The sequence below is a fragment of the Kryptolebias marmoratus genome, linkage group LG2, assembly GCF_001649575.2.
Source record: "Kryptolebias marmoratus isolate JLee-2015 linkage group LG2, ASM164957v2, whole genome shotgun sequence".
Taxonomy (NCBI): domain Eukaryota; kingdom Metazoa; phylum Chordata; class Actinopteri; order Cyprinodontiformes; family Rivulidae; genus Kryptolebias; species Kryptolebias marmoratus.
The window spans coordinates 20,282,965-20,297,041 of record NC_051431.1 but is presented as its reverse complement, the minus strand read 5'-3'; the positions used below and the strand labels follow the sequence as shown (position 1 = coordinate 20,297,041).

The following is a 14,077-nucleotide window of genomic DNA, read 5'->3' as shown; positions in this document are numbered from 1 at the left end:
AAGCTATATGCAACAAATAAGACGTTAGTTGTATAAAGTCTGAAAGATCTGTACTGTCCTTGAAAATTAAGACGCGACAACAACACATTGAGGTCACAGGTGTTCATCTGTTGTTGTGTTTAAACTTTGTTGTCTTGAGCCAGGTCAACTGTTTCCAGCTGTCTCAACTATTTGTAAAGGCCGAGGCTAAACAAGCAATGGCTTTAGTCACATAAATAATACCAGAGTAATATTGTCCTTCCATTTCATGGTCCAATTAAACTGCTGTTCTCAGTGTGAAGCCTTGCAGAAACAGTCTGTGTCTACAGGATACTGTTTTAAATCAATAGCAGCCTTTGCAATATCATGTCAGTGGAAACTATTATGCATCGAGTAATGTTTTTATGCTTATATGATCTATTTTGTGAGGTTTTTTTTGATTTACTGAATTTTATTTTTCACAAAATCCAACTCTTAATATAACTTGCTCACCCACCTTATTTGCTTTTCTCTAAATGTCACTTGGTCTTTTCTCCAGTAACACCCCGCACTGACTACATCTGCTGAAGCAGACTCCTCTGTAATTAATTTGTGTTATAGCCCAGTTGCCATATCAACATCAGGCATATGATTTTATCTTTAGTACTGTACACATTCACTGCGCAGTGAAATCAGTTTCACTAATTGTGCCGTTTCTGGTGCATGTCTAATGCAAAGGCTATCTAACACCTTCCTCATATCATAACTCTGGAGACCGAAGATCGTTGTCAGCAGGTTTAATGACATTCAAAAGGGTAAAACTGAAAACAAGAAGAACAACATGATAAAAATATGAATATGTGCAGCATAAATGCACTTTTACAGAGAATTTCTGCTAAATAACATCCTAAATATATCCATAAGCAAGAATCTGCGGTACTGACGCCATGTTGGACAACCTTACAACTCACGTGTAATTTACATAGCAAAACGACTAATTTTAGACTGAAATAATACGTTACCGAGTAACATCAAGCGCAAAAACAATGTTACAGAATTATCGATTTAGTACATACCAGCAATGCAACCTCTAGCGAACGATATTTGCAGAAATTTCTTCCGAAAAAGACACCATGAAATAAGTGCTGACGCCATTGCCGTTTTGTTCTTGACTACTTCTGCCGTTCAATAAAGTTTCTGTCTACAAAAAAAAAACGGTTGTCAAGTTACAATACCTGAAAAGAACACAAGAGGGCAGGCTTTCCTCATTTTTTGCTCTACATGAATGAAACAGCTTCTGAAAACATAACATTTGCAACTTCAGAACAGAACACTCCCCGTCTGGCGTGAATAAACGCCACAAAAGAATCTCGAGAAAAAACAAGCTATCTTATGAAGGAACCAAAACTACAATTTCTGAAATAGGTCTTACCAACAGCTTTGAACCATCTGGTTTGGCTACCTTAATTTCTACTTTACGTACTCTATTGTCTTTACTTGGAAACACCTGAGTTATGAGTCCAAGAGGCCATTCATTTCTTGGTACTTGACTGTCTTTGAGTACGATGACACTTCCTAAGCTCACATTAGGTTGGCTGGCTTGCCACTTGCGACGTGACTGAAGAATAGGAAGGAACTCTTTCTTCCATTTGTCCCAGAAGGTGTTTGACAGGTGCTGGACCTGACGCCACTGATGTCTGTAAACATCTGACGCCTCGAAGTTACCAGCTGGAGCCTTTTGATTTGATTGACACTTCCTCTGGTGCGTCGGGAAGACACATACCATGGACCGAACACATCTAAGCCCACATTTGTGAATGGAGGGTCTGTTGAAAGACGATCTGGCGGAAGGTCTGACATCTTTTGTGTGCTCAGAGGAGCTCGAAGTCTTTTGCAGGTTACACAATGATAGATGACGGTGCTCACTTTTCTTTTGCCACCTATAATCCACCATCCTGCAGAACGTATAGTTCCTTCAGTAAACAGGCGACCTTGATGATGAACCTGATTGTGGTAGTGCTTTATGAGAAGAACTGCAACATGATGGTGGCCTGGAACTAGAAGTGGGTTCTTTTCACCTTGAGTGAAGTTCGAGTCAGTGATGCGACCACCTACTCTGAGGAGTCCATTTTCATCCAGGTAAGGGTCCAAGTTCTTGAGAGGACTGGTTTTGGGTAGACTCTCGTTGTTTTGTATACACTGGATTTCTTCCGAATATACGTCCTGTTGTACTGCTTGAATCACAATATTTTGAGCTTGTTTAAACTCGTCAACAGTGAGTCCTGTCTCACAGTAATGCCAACCGCTGCAGCGATTGTTTCTGTTTGATGGTGATTTGAAGTTGTGGATGAGATGCAGTAGTCTAGAAAGAGCACGTGTGAGTGACCTCCATGTAGAAAACTTACTGAACCTATCCGAACCAAGATGCTTAGTTGAAGCTGCAGTTTTGAGAACAGTTACACAAGGTCTAACATCTGAGTCCTTGCTAGGGTCCACAAGATCGTGAGACTCATGTGGGAACTTTTGGACTTGAAGCAAAAAGTCAGGGCCAGTGAGCCAATTACTAAGGGGCAGCTGGTACGCAGGTACAGAACGAGTGGCATGATCTGCGGGGTTCTGACTGCTAGCCACATAATGCCACTGACTCGGCTGAGAAGATCTGCGGATCCTGGTTACACGGTTACTAACATAAACATAAAATCTCCTAGTCTCGTTGTAGATATAACCTAGGACCACTTTACTGTCTGTATGGAATATAGTGCAGTCCAGTTTGAGGTCAAGTTCATCAGCAATTAAATCTGCAAGCTCTACTGCTAATACAGCAGCACTAAGCTCCAGTCTTGGTATGGTCTGATCTGGACGTGGTGCAAGCTTCGCTTTGCCCATAATAAACCCGACTTGACAGTTTCCTTCTGCATCTGTCACTCTGAGATAAGCCACTGCGGCTATGGCTTTAGTAGACGCATCCGAAAACACACACAACTCTCTTTTTGTGGCTGTTGAAGGAGAAATGTCTGTGTATGCTCTAGCAATAGTCAGATCAGATAGTTCTTTAAGTGAGTCCTTCCAAAGGGTCCAGGACTCTTCCTTTTCTGGGGGTAATGGTGTATCCCAGTCTCCATTTCCAACTGTCAGTTCACGCAGAATAGACTTTCCCTGTATAGTGACTGGCGCTACAAACCCTAACGGATCATAAAGGCTGTTAATTGTTGATAAAACACCTCTTTTCGTAAAGGGCTTTGTCTCATCTGGGACTCGAAAGGTGAAGCAGTCTCTACCTAGGTCCCAAAGGAGACCTAGGCTGCGTTGCATGATGACTGAGTCGGCTTCAAAGTCTAAGTCTTTCAAATCTTTAGCATGATCTTGGGTAGGGAACGCCTCCAACACTTCCTTTCTGTTAGCTGCTATTTTATGCAGTCTGAGATTTGACTTTGCAAGTGTGTCACGGGTTCTTTGGAGTAGGGACACGGCCATTTCAATGGTGGGAAGCGATTTGAGTCCGTCGTCCACGTAAAAGTCCCGTGTGACAAACTGCCTTACATCTGGATCACTGTCTGGCTCACTGCGTAGAACAGACTGATGCAAGCCATATATGGCCACAGCTGGTGACGGGCTATTTCCAAAGACGTGGACTCTCATCCTATACTCCACAATGTCTTTAGAAATGTCATTGTCTCGGAACCACAAAAAACGCAAGTAGTTCCTGTCTTGCTCATGTACATTGAAACAGTAAAACATCTGTTCGATGTCTGCCGTAAAGGCAACAGCTTCCTTTCTGAAGCGTATTAAGACACCTAACAGGGAGTTGTTAAGATCTGGTCCTGTTAACAACACATCGTTCAGTGATACACCCTCGTATTTGGCGCTGCTGTCGAAGACGACCCTGATCTGTTTGGGTTTACGGGGGTGGTAAATACCAAATAGTGGCAAATACCAACATTCTTCTCCATTTTTTAGTGGTGGGGCAATTTCTGCATGGTTGTTTTTGAATACTTTGTCCATGAAAGCCACAAAGTGTTCCTTCATTTCTTCCTTCTGTTCGAAGTTATGCACAAGTGACATAAGGCGCTTCAGGGCCTGTGGCCTGTTGTTAGGGAGCTTTTGCCGTGGCAGTTTGAATGGCAAGGGAGCTGTCCAGTTGTTATCTTTGTCCTTCGTTATTCCTTCTTCCATTATTTTTAAGAAGACGTTGTCTTGAATGGAAGGTGCGATGTAATTGTCATGTCTGGTTTGTTTGAACACATTACATCCTAAGTGATCTGGTTCACAAGTGCTGTCCACAAGCTGGGTCCCTAAGTTGAATGGAACTTGTATTTCGCAATGTTTCTCTTTTATGTTGAAAACATTGGGGCATGGCTCAAACATTGTGGGACGACCCTTCTCAGTGGCATTTGTGAACAGAGTCTTTATAGCAAGAGTTTTGTGGATATCACCCACACAAACATTTCCTACTACAACCCATCCGAGGTCTAATTTTTGTGCGTAAGGTGCATTGTTAGGTCCACTTATCTGTTTACGGACTTTGTGAACTCTAATAACATCCCGTCCAAGAAGCATTAGAATGGGGGCATTAGAGTCCAGTTCAGGGATAAGATTAGCTACTGACTTCAGATGGCTGTGATGCATAGCCGCGCTGGGTGTGGGTATCTCATCTCTGTCATTTGGGATATTTTTGCATTCAATAAGGCTAGGCAGTGGAATGTGGACTGAACCATCTAAGGCTGCTACTACATAGCCTATAGCTCTCCTTCCCATAGTATCTTTAGTTCCAGCACATGTTCTGATTGAGTAAGGAGAGCTGGGTCCACAATCATTAAATAGTTCGAAGAACTCAGGGCGGACCAATGATCTGTTGCTTTGTTCATCATGGATGGCATAGAGCTTTACTGCTTGTTGTGGGCATCCTGCTGGGTACACTTGCACGAGACAGATTTTAGAGCATGATCTACTTGCTTCATTAGTGCCACAAACCTGGGTGCAGCTGGAAGTGATCTCCTCTGGTTCCTTGGAGTCAGGCTCCCCGCCATGGTCTACCGCAGGTTCAATTTCTCTCTGCCAGGGGGCTGGTCCTGGGTGGAGAGCACTGCAATGTTTCTCATCATGGCACTCAGAACACTGTACCTTAACTTTACAGTCTCTTGCAATGTGTGAAGATGAGGCACAGCATTTGAAGCAAAGGTTGTTCTCCTTTAAGAACATTTTCCTATCATCCAGTGTTTTCATACGAAATGTTCTACATTTTGAGAGAGGATGAGGTTTCTTGTGAATGGGGCAAATCTTGCCAATATCCACAGCTTTGTTCACAGATCTATGTATGTCTGAACTGGGGTGGGAGACGACATCAGTTTTGTGCACTGAAACCTCTTTCTGTCTGTTTGTTCTCCAGGGCAGCTTATCTGGTTTGGAAAAATCAGGAAACGATGTGAAGTTGAAGCTCGGATCATTTTTAGAGTCAGCCTCTTGAGTCACAAAGTCTACGAAAATGTTAAATGGTGGGAAAAACACACATTTTGTGCGCTTGTAGTTAGTTCCTACTGTAATCCATTTTTCTTGCAAGTGGAAGGGGAGTTTTTGAACAATGGGATTTACTCCTCTTGCTGTATCCAAGAACGCCAGACCAGGGAGGTCCCCATCATCTTTAGCACTCTGAATTTCCATGAGCAGGTCACTAAACTTCCTTAGTTTTGAATAGTCTTTGGGTGTGATTTTTGGAAATGCCTCAATTCTTTTGAAAAGTGCATCCTCTATTGCTTCAGCTGATCCGTAACATTGTTCAAGCCTGTTCCACATCATGTTGAGGCCATTGACTGGGTTATTAATGTGTATAGCTCTGATTTGCTCTACTTGTTCAGCAGATTCTTTGCCAAGCCACTTTAACATCAGGTCCATCTCCTCACTCGCCGTTAGATCTAAACCCCTTATTGTATTTTCAAAGGAGCGCTTCCAAGCTCTGAAATTTTGGGGTTTGTCATTAAACTGAAGTAGTCCTGTTGACACTATTTCACGGCGAGCAAAATACCTAATAAAGTCATTTACATTGGAATCTCTAGACTCCTGGCGTGAGGGTCTGGCTTCATAGAAACTAGATGCTGCTACTTGGTTTGACCAATCGGCTGTGAAATCCTTATTAGTGTGTGGAGATGAGATAATAACTGGGGGGTTTTGGGAGTTGTCAAGATAATTGGGAGGGCAGACTGGAGTTTGCTGTGGATCGTCCTCTTGTTTAGAGTGTAATGACTCATTGCTTGTGAGTTCCGGTCTATCTTGAAGTACATTTCCGACTTGCGATGGCTGAAGAGCAGCACTTTCCAACCCCTCTACAAATTTAGTCTGGCTGGTGACATATTGTTCGGTACGCTCAGCTATTACAGAAGGACCTGGGTTGCTGCGTGCTTCCATCTGTGAGACAACAGCTGCTTCTAATGCCTCTGCTTCAGCAATGGCTGACGCTACATCTTTTTCTTGTTGTAGAAATTCAATGGATGCTTCGATTTTGGCTTTTTCTACTTTTAAGTTCATTTCTTTGGCTGCAAAGCTAAGGCGGGCTTTGACTGCCTCAGCCCTTGCTCTGGCTTTGGCTGCTGCAGAGCCTGTAGAGGAGACGTATGAAGCCTCCGACTGGGTCTTGAGAGATGATGTCTTTTTGGACATGGTGGAGTTGAGTAGGAGACGTCTGCAGGATCACTGCTGTATGCCGCGCTGCTATGGGCGTAGTAGTGGTCTGCTTCACTCTAGATGCGATGACTGCATTATCTTCTTGAGCGTGGATGCTGCTGTTTTACTGTGCCGTTTCTGGTGCATGTCTAATGCAAAGGCTATCTAACACCTTCCTCATATCATAACTCTGGAGACCGAAGATCGTTGTCAGCAGGTTTAATGACATTCAAAAGGGTAAAACTGAAAACAAGAAGAACAACATGATAAAAATATGAATATGTGCAGCATAAATGCACTTTTACAGAGAATTTCTGCTAAATAACATCCTAAATATATCCATAAGCAAGAATCTGCGGTACTGACGCCATGTTGGACAACCTTACAACTCACGTGTAATTTACATAGCAAAACGACTAATTTTAGACTGAAATAATACGTTACCGAGTAACATCAAGCGCAAAAACAATGTTACAGAATTATCGATTTAGTACATACCAGCAATGCAACCTCTAGCGAACGATATTTGCAGAAATTTCTTCCGAAAAAGACACCATGAAATAAGTGCTGACGCCATTGCCGTTTTGTTCTTGACTACTTCTGCCGTTCAATAAAGTTTCTGTCTACAAAAAAAAAACGGTTGTCAAGTTACAATACCTGAAAAGAACACAAGAGGGCAGGCTTTCCTCATTTTTTGCTCTACATGAATGAAACAGCTTCTGAAAACATAACATTTGCAACTTCAGAACAGAACACTCCCCGTCTGGCGTGAATAAACGCCACAAAAGAATCTCGAGAAAAAACAAGCTATCTTATGAAGGAACCAAAACTACAATTTCTGAAATAGGTCTTACCAACAGCTTTGAACCATCTGGTTTGGCTACCTTAATTTCTACTTTACGTACTCTATTGTCTTTACTTGGAAACACCTGAGTTATGAGTCCAAGAGGCCATTCATTTCTTGGTACTTGACTGTCTTTGAGTACGATGACACTTCCTAAGCTCACATTAGGTTGGCTGGCTTGCCACTTGCGACGTGACTGAAGAATAGGAAGGAACTCTTTCTTCCATTTGTCCCAGAAGGTGTTTGACAGGTGCTGGACCTGACGCCACTGATGTCTGTAAACATCTGACGCCTCGAAGTTACCAGCTGGAGCCTTTTGATTTGATTGACACTTCCTCTGGTGCGTCGGGAAGACACATACCATGGACCGAACACATCTAAGCCCACATTTGTGAATGGAGGGTCTGTTGAAAGACGATCTGGCGGAAGGTCTGACATCTTTTGTGTGCTCAGAGGAGCTCGAAGTCTTTTGCAGGTTACACAATGATAGATGACGGTGCTCACTTTTCTTTTGCCACCTATAATCCACCATCCTGCAGAACGTATAGTTCCTTCAGTAAACAGGCGACCTTGATGATGAACCTGATTGTGGTAGTGCTTTATGAGAAGAACTGCAACATGATGGTGGCCTGGAACTAGAAGTGGGTTCTTTTCACCTTGAGTGAAGTTCGAGTCAGTGATGCGACCACCTACTCTGAGGAGTCCATTTTCATCCAGGTAAGGGTCCAAGTTCTTGAGAGGACTGGTTTTGGGTAGACTCTCGTTGTTTTGTATACACTGGATTTCTTCCGAATATACGTCCTGTTGTACTGCTTGAATCACAATATTTTGAGCTTGTTTAAACTCGTCAACAGTGAGTCCTGTCTCACAGTAATGCCAACCGCTGCAGCGATTGTTTCTGTTTGATGGTGATTTGAAGTTGTGGATGAGATGCAGTAGTCTAGAAAGAGCACGTGTGAGTGACCTCCATGTAGAAAACTTACTGAACCTATCCGAACCAAGATGCTTAGTTGAAGCTGCAGTTTTGAGAACAGTTACACAAGGTCTAACATCTGAGTCCTTGCTAGGGTCCACAAGATCGTGAGACTCATGTGGGAACTTTTGGACTTGAAGCAAAAAGTCAGGGCCAGTGAGCCAATTACTAAGGGGCAGCTGGTACGCAGGTACAGAACGAGTGGCATGATCTGCGGGGTTCTGACTGCTAGCCACATAATGCCACTGACTCGGCTGAGAAGATCTGCGGATCCTGGTTACACGGTTACTAACATAAACATAAAATCTCCTAGTCTCGTTGTAGATATAACCTAGGACCACTTTACTGTCTGTATGGAATATAGTGCAGTCCAGTTTGAGGTCAAGTTCATCAGCAATTAAATCTGCAAGCTCTACTGCTAATACAGCAGCACTAAGCTCCAGTCTTGGTATGGTCTGATCTGGACGTGGTGCAAGCTTCGCTTTGCCCATAATAAACCCGACTTGACAGTTTCCTTCTGCATCTGTCACTCTGAGATAAGCCACTGCGGCTATGGCTTTAGTAGACGCATCCGAAAACACACACAACTCTCTTTTTGTGGCTGTTGAAGGAGAAATGTCTGTGTATGCTCTAGCAATAGTCAGATCAGATAGTTCTTTAAGTGAGTCCTTCCAAAGGGTCCAGGACTCTTCCTTTTCTGGGGGTAATGGTGTATCCCAGTCTCCATTTCCAACTGTCAGTTCACGCAGAATAGACTTTCCCTGTATAGTGACTGGCGCTACAAACCCTAACGGATCATAAAGGCTGTTAATTGTTGATAAAACACCTCTTTTCGTAAAGGGCTTTGTCTCATCTGGGACTCGAAAGGTGAAGCAGTCTCTACCTAGGTCCCAAAGGAGACCTAGGCTGCGTTGCATGATGACTGAGTCGGCTTCAAAGTCTAAGTCTTTCAAATCTTTAGCATGATCTTGGGTAGGGAACGCCTCCAACACTTCCTTTCTGTTAGCTGCTATTTTATGCAGTCTGAGATTTGACTTTGCAAGTGTGTCACGGGTTCTTTGGAGTAGGGACACGGCCATTTCAATGGTGGGAAGCGATTTGAGTCCGTCGTCCACGTAAAAGTCCCGTGTGACAAACTGCCTTACATCTGGATCACTGTCTGGCTCACTGCGTAGAACAGACTGATGCAAGCCATATATGGCCACAGCTGGTGACGGGCTATTTCCAAAGACGTGGACTCTCATCCTATACTCCACAATGTCTTTAGAAATGTCATTGTCTCGGAACCACAAAAAACGCAAGTAGTTCCTGTCTTGCTCATGTACATTGAAACAGTAAAACATCTGTTCGATGTCTGCCGTAAAGGCAACAGCTTCCTTTCTGAAGCGTATTAAGACACCTAACAGGGAGTTGTTAAGATCTGGTCCTGTTAACAACACATCGTTCAGTGATACACCCTCGTATTTGGCGCTGCTGTCGAAGACGACCCTGATCTGTTTGGGTTTACGGGGGTGGTAAATACCAAATAGTGGCAAATACCAACATTCTTCTCCATTTTTTAGTGGTGGGGCAATTTCTGCATGGTTGTTTTTGAATACTTTGTCCATGAAAGCCACAAAGTGTTCCTTCATTTCTTCCTTCTGTTCGAAGTTATGCACAAGTGACATAAGGCGCTTCAGGGCCTGTGGCCTGTTGTTAGGGAGCTTTTGCCGTGGCAGTTTGAATGGCAAGGGAGCTGTCCAGTTGTTATCTTTGTCCTTCGTTATTCCTTCTTCCATTATTTTTAAGAAGACGTTGTCTTGAATGGAAGGTGCGATGTAATTGTCATGTCTGGTTTGTTTGAACACATTACATCCTAAGTGATCTGGTTCACAAGTGCTGTCCACAAGCTGGGTCCCTAAGTTGAATGGAACTTGTATTTCGCAATGTTTCTCTTTTATGTTGAAAACATTGGGGCATGGCTCAAACATTGTGGGACGACCCTTCTCAGTGGCATTTGTGAACAGAGTCTTTATAGCAAGAGTTTTGTGGATATCACCCACACAAACATTTCCTACTACAACCCATCCGAGGTCTAATTTTTGTGCGTAAGGTGCATTGTTAGGTCCACTTATCTGTTTACGGACTTTGTGAACTCTAATAACATCCCGTCCAAGAAGCATTAGAATGGGGGCATTAGAGTCCAGTTCAGGGATAAGATTAGCTACTGACTTCAGATGGCTGTGATGCATAGCCGCGCTGGGTGTGGGTATCTCATCTCTGTCATTTGGGATATTTTTGCATTCAATAAGGCTAGGCAGTGGAATGTGGACTGAACCATCTAAGGCTGCTACTACATAGCCTATAGCTCTCCTTCCCATAGTATCTTTAGTTCCAGCACATGTTCTGATTGAGTAAGGAGAGCTGGGTCCACAATCATTAAATAGTTCGAAGAACTCAGGGCGGACCAATGATCTGTTGCTTTGTTCATCATGGATGGCATAGAGCTTTACTGCTTGTTGTGGGCATCCTGCTGGGTACACTTGCACGAGACAGATTTTAGAGCATGATCTACTTGCTTCATTAGTGCCACAAACCTGGGTGCAGCTGGAAGTGATCTCCTCTGGTTCCTTGGAGTCAGGCTCCCCGCCATGGTCTACCGCAGGTTCAATTTCTCTCTGCCAGGGGGCTGGTCCTGGGTGGAGAGCACTGCAATGTTTCTCATCATGGCACTCAGAACACTGTACCTTAACTTTACAGTCTCTTGCAATGTGTGAAGATGAGGCACAGCATTTGAAGCAAAGGTTGTTCTCCTTTAAGAACATTTTCCTATCATCCAGTGTTTTCATACGAAATGTTCTACATTTTGAGAGAGGATGAGGTTTCTTGTGAATGGGGCAAATCTTGCCAATATCCACAGCTTTGTTCACAGATCTATGTATGTCTGAACTGGGGTGGGAGACGACATCAGTTTTGTGCACTGAAACCTCTTTCTGTCTGTTTGTTCTCCAGGGCAGCTTATCTGGTTTGGAAAAATCAGGAAACGATGTGAAGTTGAAGCTCGGATCATTTTTAGAGTCAGCCTCTTGAGTCACAAAGTCTACGAAAATGTTAAATGGTGGGAAAAACACACATTTTGTGCGCTTGTAGTTAGTTCCTACTGTAATCCATTTTTCTTGCAAGTGGAAGGGGAGTTTTTGAACAATGGGATTTACTCCTCTTGCTGTATCCAAGAACGCCAGACCAGGGAGGTCCCCATCATCTTTAGCACTCTGAATTTCCATGAGCAGGTCACTAAACTTCCTTAGTTTTGAATAGTCTTTGGGTGTGATTTTTGGAAATGCCTCAATTCTTTTGAAAAGTGCATCCTCTATTGCTTCAGCTGATCCGTAACATTGTTCAAGCCTGTTCCACATCATGTTGAGGCCATTGACTGGGTTATTAATGTGTATAGCTCTGATTTGCTCTACTTGTTCAGCAGATTCTTTGCCAAGCCACTTTAACATCAGGTCCATCTCCTCACTCGCCGTTAGATCTAAACCCCTTATTGTATTTTCAAAGGAGCGCTTCCAAGCTCTGAAATTTTGGGGTTTGTCATTAAACTGAAGTAGTCCTGTTGACACTATTTCACGGCGAGCAAAATACCTAATAAAGTCATTTACATTGGAATCTCTAGACTCCTGGCGTGAGGGTCTGGCTTCATAGAAACTAGATGCTGCTACTTGGTTTGACCAATCGGCTGTGAAATCCTTATTAGTGTGTGGAGATGAGATAATAACTGGGGGGTTTTGGGAGTTGTCAAGATAATTGGGAGGGCAGACTGGAGTTTGCTGTGGATCGTCCTCTTGTTTAGAGTGTAATGACTCATTGCTTGTGAGTTCCGGTCTATCTTGAAGTACATTTCCGACTTGCGATGGCTGAAGAGCAGCACTTTCCAACCCCTCTACAAATTTAGTCTGGCTGGTGACATATTGTTCGGTACGCTCAGCTATTACAGAAGGACCTGGGTTGCTGCGTGCTTCCATCTGTGAGACAACAGCTGCTTCTAATGCCTCTGCTTCAGCAATGGCTGACGCTACATCTTTTTCTTGTTGTAGAAATTCAATGGATGCTTCGATTTTGGCTTTTTCTACTTTTAAGTTCATTTCTTTGGCTGCAAAGCTAAGGCGGGCTTTGACTGCCTCAGCCCTTGCTCTGGCTTTGGCTGCTGCAGAGCCTGTAGAGGAGACGTATGAAGCCTCCGACTGGGTCTTGAGAGATGATGTCTTTTTGGACATGGTGGAGTTGAGTAGGAGACGTCTGCAGGATCACTGCTGTATGCCGCGCTGCTATGGGCGTAGTAGTGGTCTGCTTCACTCTAGATGCGATGACTGCATTATCTTCTTGAGCGTGGATGCTGCTGTTTTACTGTGCCGTTTCTGGTGCATGTCTAATGCAAAGGCTATCTAACACCTTCCTCATATCATAACTCTGGAGACCGAAGATCGTTGTCAGCAGGTTTAATGACATTCAAAAGGGTAAAACTGAAAACAAGAAGAACAACATGATAAAAATATGAATATGTGCAGCATAAATGCACTTTTACAGAGAATTTCTGCTAAATAACATCCTAAATATATCCATAAGCAAGAATCTGCGGTACTGACGCCATGTTGGACAACCTTACAACTCACGTGTAATTTACATAGCAAAACGACTAATTTTAGACTGAAATAATACGTTACCGAGTAACATCAAGCGCAAAAACAATGTTACAGAATTATCGATTTAGTACATACCAGCAATGCAACCTCTAGCGAACGATATTTGCAGAAATTTCTTCCGAAAAAGACACCATGAAATAAGTGCTGACGCCATTGCCGTTTTGTTCTTGACTACTTCTGCCGTTCAATAAAGTTTCTGTCTACAAAAAAAAAAAACGGTTGTCAAGTTACAATACCTGAAAAGAACACAAGAGGGCAGGCTTTCCTCATTTTTTGCTCTACATGAATGAAACAGCTTCTGAAAACATAACATTTGCAACTTCAGAACAGAACACTAATCATCCTCAAATGTGTGATAGCATTTTTTTTAGCCTCTTTTACAGACAAAGTGAGAAGGTTAAATTAAGTGGAACGCTGTAACAGTATCGTCTCTTCTCTGAAGCATGACTTTTATCTCCCAGTTCTGTCTTTTGTAATTATACTCTTCATTGCTTTGGAGAGTGGACTTTTTGTTGAGCACTCTCTGCAGAGTTTGAGCCTTTAAGTTACATAATTGTGCGTTGTGTGATTAGAAGGAGAGAGTTCTCTCAGTTACAAATCAAAAACAATAAATAGGAAGGTGTTTGTGCAAATTGTAAGTGTAACATCAGCCCAGTGTGTGAGGTGAGGTCAATTGTACACTAAAATGGTGTAAACTTCAAGAGTGGATCGCTAATTCCGTGGCTTTGGCTTTTTAAAATATTATCTGTAATTGGATTTTAGTTATCAGCAAATATTAATGAGAGCTGCTTCAAATGTTCAGTCTCATTGCTTGAACAGCAACTTGTCATCACGGAGAACAATTTAACTCATAAACTGTCTGAATTTTTATCACAATCTTAGAGGCCTTAAATGAGTACAGTCATTCTGATCACAGTTCTCAGTGTTTAAATTTTTACCAAGACATCCAAAAAGTTCTGACTTTGA

General features: G+C 42.9%; 2 protein-coding genes across 2 annotated transcripts; both read right to left on the bottom strand.

Moving 5' to 3' along the window:
- Nucleotides 1–666: 666 nt before the first annotated feature.
- On the bottom strand, nucleotides 667–6,640 carry LOC108238138. Its single transcript, XM_017420015.3, has 2 exons — nucleotides 1,035–6,640; nucleotides 667–779 (listed from the first exon to the last, which is right to left on the bottom strand). The coding sequence occupies exon 1, from the start codon at nucleotides 6,607–6,609 to the stop codon at nucleotides 1,540–1,542; it is 5,070 nt and encodes a 1,689-aa protein (XP_017275504.2). The 5' UTR covers nucleotides 6,610–6,640; the 3' UTR covers nucleotides 667–779; nucleotides 1,035–1,539.
- A 174-nt stretch (nucleotides 6,641–6,814) lies between these two features.
- Nucleotides 6,815–13,349, bottom strand: LOC108238137. The gene is made up of 2 exons (XM_025006790.2): nucleotides 13,187–13,349; nucleotides 6,815–12,931 (listed from the first exon to the last, which is right to left on the bottom strand). The coding sequence occupies exon 2, from the start codon at nucleotides 12,683–12,685 to the stop codon at nucleotides 7,616–7,618; it is 5,070 nt and encodes a 1,689-aa protein (XP_024862558.1). The 5' UTR covers nucleotides 12,686–12,931; nucleotides 13,187–13,349; the 3' UTR covers nucleotides 6,815–7,615.
- Nucleotides 13,350–14,077: the final 728 nt, after the last annotated feature.